This window comes from Carya illinoinensis, chromosome 6, assembly GCF_018687715.1.
Source record: "Carya illinoinensis cultivar Pawnee chromosome 6, C.illinoinensisPawnee_v1, whole genome shotgun sequence".
NCBI classification, from domain to species: Eukaryota; Viridiplantae; Streptophyta; class Magnoliopsida; order Fagales; family Juglandaceae; genus Carya; species Carya illinoinensis.
In genome coordinates this window covers 2817677-2821834 of record NC_056757.1, presented here as the reverse complement: position 1 = coordinate 2821834, position 4158 = coordinate 2817677, and the positions used below count along the sequence as shown (strand labels likewise).

Genomic DNA, 4158 nt, shown 5'->3' with positions numbered 1-4158 from the left:
GTGCATTGCCATCAGGATGAGCTCAGAATATTTTACTAAAAGATTCCTCTGCATGTGTCTTGGTCACTTGTAAATAGTCTTTGTTTATAGTGTCCTTTTTTTAGTCTTTTTAGCAAGCTTGATTATTCTTGTAGTGGACAGTACAGGCGTGGGCTAGGAGGCTGTACATTATTCTCTGTCATCTGCTTTTGGCAGAGTCATAGCACTATATATATGTAGGAAAGCAACACTTGTCGTAAGGGAATTTAAATGAGAACAAAAGTTTGTCTCAAATCTCTTACCTTTATTCTGAAAACTTACATGGTATCAGAGCAAGCCAGGTTCTAAATAATAGAACTTTTTCATGGCTGCCGAGATCCCTCAAAACAACTCTCCTCCATCTATATTTCTTGACTTCACCAATGTAGTCAACCCCTATCGACTTGACCATGGTGACAACCCATCCATTCCTTTAGTCCCTGATCTTCTCACTACAGACAACTACACAACATGGTCAAGAGCTATGTGTAGAGCCCTGAGAGCCAAGAACAAACTTGGCTTCATCAATGGGTCATTACTCAAGCCTAAGGATCCTGCTGACCCTCTCCTTGATGCTTGGGAAAGATGCAATGACCTTGTTGTATCTTGGATGCAAAACTCTATTACCCAAAACTTAAGGTCAAGTATTGCTCTAGTAGATGATGCCCAACAGATTTGGGAAGAGTTGAAGGACAGATTCACACATCAAAATGGGCCACGAATTTTTCAACTAAAGAAAGCCATAGCTGCTATACAACAAGACCAAGATTCTGTAAGTGCTTATTTTGGCAAATTAAAATCTTTGTGGGATGAACTGATAATTTATGAACCTTTGCTTGATTGCACTTGTGGGAAGCTCAACATCCTTTTAGATAGATATCAACAGGATTGTGTTATCCAATTTTTGATGGGCCTCAATGACTCTTACAATAACACCCGAGACCAAATAATAATGCTGGACCCCTTACCGGCTATAAACAAAGTTTTCTCCATCATCCAACAACAAGAGAGGCATCATACTGTGCTCTCTAATTAGCCTTCTTCTGAGTCAATGGCTTTTGCCATTAAGAAAGGATACTCATCTTTTAAGCCTGCCACAAGGTCATCTTTCACACAGAAACATGAGAAACCCTATTGCTCCCACTGTCACATTCAAGGCCACCTTTTAGCAAACTGCTTCAAAGCAGGCAATGCACAGGCCCCTGTTTGTGGTCACTGCAACATGACTGGGCACATGATGGATAAGTGCTACAAATTACATGGATACCCACCTGGACACAAGCTCCATAACAAGGGAAAACAGATGGGTTTTTCTGCTAACATGTCATCGCTAGAGCAGGAAAAGGACACTGAGGAGAAGATGTCCTTTACCAAAGACCAATATCAACAGCTCATGTCACTACTGCAGTCGAAGGAGGCTCCCATTGCCAACCAAGTCCAAACAGATTTCAGTTCTTCATCCACCATGTCTGGTATGCATTTTTGCCTCACTTCTTCCTCTCAAAAATCACCTACTATCTCACCTTGGATAATTGACACTGGTGCTACAGATCACATGATCTGTAACATCTCATTGTTCACTTCCATTACATCACAAGTCTCCTACACAGTTAAACTTCCAAATGGGCACACAGCTCCTGTTACTCACATTGGCACAATAAAAATCACTAATACATTGACCTTGAATCATGTTTTGTGTGTCCCTTCTTTCAATTTTAATTTGATTTCTGCCAAACAATTAGCTAACTCCATTTCATGTTGTTTTCTTTTCTTTTCACACTCATGTCATATTCAGGACCTTTTGTCATGGACCACGATTGGCATGGGTGAGCTGAGGAATGGCTTATACCATCTTTTGGTGACTGAAGTGCCTTCTACAGCTTTGCTTGATCAATTTTCTATTTCCCTAAAGAAAAACATGTCACTTTCAGCTTCTTCTAGTAGCAATCTTGATGATGTATCAAATCTTTGGCATTGTAGAATGGGTCATACACCCCTTTCAGTTTTAAATTTGATCTCGGATAATTCTGTTAAAGTCTCTTTGCCTACTGCCAATATTCCTTGTTGCATCTGTCCAATTGCTAAACAACACAAACTTCCCTTTTCCATTAGCACACATAAAAGTAAACAAATCTTTGAGCTTGTACACTGTGACATATGGGGTCCAAATTCTGTTGAGTCCTATGATGGATCTAGATATTTCCTAACCATTGTTGACGATTTTTTAAGAAGCACTTGGATTTATCTCCTTAAGAATAAATCTGACACCAGAGCTTGCATTGAAGCCTTCTCTAACCTTGTGGAAACACAATTTGATACTAAGATCAAAATCCTTAGAAGTGACAATGGACTAGAATTCCAAATGAAAGAATTTTATAATAGAAAGGGTATTATGCATCATAGAACCTGTGTTGAGACCCCTCAACAGAATGGAATTGCAGAAAGAAAACATCAACACCTTCTTAACATAGCTCGAGCACTTAAGATCCAATCTAATCTTCCTATCAAGTATTGGAGTGATTGTATTTTAACTGCAGCCTACATAATCAATAGAGTTCCTAGTCCATCTTTGTCTAACAAAACTCCTTTTGAACTATTGTTCAAGATTCCACCCACTTACTCACATATGAAGACTCTAGGCTGCCTTTGTTTTGCTGTCACTCTATCTCAAGGAGGAAAGAAATTCGATCCTCGTGGAAGAAGGTGCATCTTTCTTGGTTACCCCTTTGGGGTCAAGGGTTACAAACTGTTGGATCTTGAGGGCAACACAATTTTCATCTCTAGAGATGTGATCTTCCATGAACATATATTCCCTTTCCAACTTTCAAAAATTCATGTTTCACCTCCACCAATAGGTTCAGAAGGCACTCAACAAGATGATGCTAATCCTTATTTTTCACCACAAATTCCCATCAATCCAATTACCATTTCTTCCCCTTTTACAGAATCTGAAACTTCTTCTCCTCCTTCACCATCTCCTTCTGCATCACCCCATCCTTATACCTCTCCAAAAACTTCTAATGATTCATCTCAATCCCCAAATGAAACTAACCTCAGAAGATCAACCAGAGTAAGGAGGGCACCCCAGTACCTACAAGACTTCCACTGCCAACAAGCCTCCTCACTCGAACATGACCAGTCTTGGTCCAAGGCTTTAGGTACTTACTTTCCTCTATCCAATTCTCTTTCTTACAAAAATCTGTCACCTACCTTCTCTTCCTTTTCTGTCATCATTTCATCACACAATGACCCACACAGCTATAATGAGGCTGTTAAGGATCATGGCTGGTGTAAAGCAATGGAGGCTGAACTTGAAGCATTAGAGTTGAATGACACATGGGAGGTTACTGACTTGCCACCTGGGAAAGGCACCATTGACTGCATATATGTCTACAAGACAAAATATAGATCAGATGGCAGCATTGAAAGAAAGAAGGCTAGGCTGGTTGCTAAGGGATTCACACAGCAGGAAGGAGTTGATTACCATGAAACATTCTCACCCGTGGCCAAGATGGTGACAGTTAGAACTCTATTGGCATTGGCAGCTATAAAGGGGTGGCATCTCCATCAATTTGATGTGAATAATGTATTCCTCCATGGGGAGCTTAATGAAGAAATATACATGAAGAAGCCTCCTGGTTATGATAAAGGAAAACCTGGTCAGGTTTGCAAGTTACTTCGAAGTCTTTATGGCTTGAAGCAAGCCTCAAGGCAGTGGTATTCGAAATTCTCTGCCTCACTCATCCTTTTTGGTTTTATACAATCAAAGTCTGATTATAGCTTGTTCACATGGGTTAATGGTAGTTGTTTTACTGCTCTATTAGTCTATGTTGATGACATAGTTGTAGCAAGCAACTCTTTAAAATCTGTCGCTGCTCTTAAGGCCTTCTTAAATCAACAATTTAGGATTAAAGACTTGGGCCCCCTTAGATACTTCCTTGGGATTGAAGTTGCTCGATCCCCTCATGGTATACATCTTTGTCAAAGGAAATATACCTTGGATATTCTTGCTGATTCAGGCACTCTAGGGTCCAAGCCACTTAAGCTGCCCATGGATCAAAATCACAAGCTAAGTAAGGATTCTGGTACTACATTAACTGATCCTAGCATCTACAGAAGATTAATTGGTCGCCTCTTATA

At 40.0% G+C, this 4158-nt stretch overlaps 1 protein-coding gene across 1 annotated transcript; it reads left to right on the top strand.

The window, feature by feature from the left end:
- Window positions 1-803: 803 nt before the first annotated feature.
- On the top strand, window positions 804-2073 carry LOC122313068. Its single transcript, XM_043127785.1, has 2 exons — window positions 804-1490; window positions 1814-2073. The coding sequence occupies exons 1-2, from the start codon at window positions 1070-1072 to the stop codon at window positions 1846-1848; spliced, it is 456 nt and encodes a 151-aa protein (XP_042983719.1). The 5' UTR covers window positions 804-1069; the 3' UTR covers window positions 1849-2073.
- Window positions 2074-4158: the final 2085 nt, after the last annotated feature.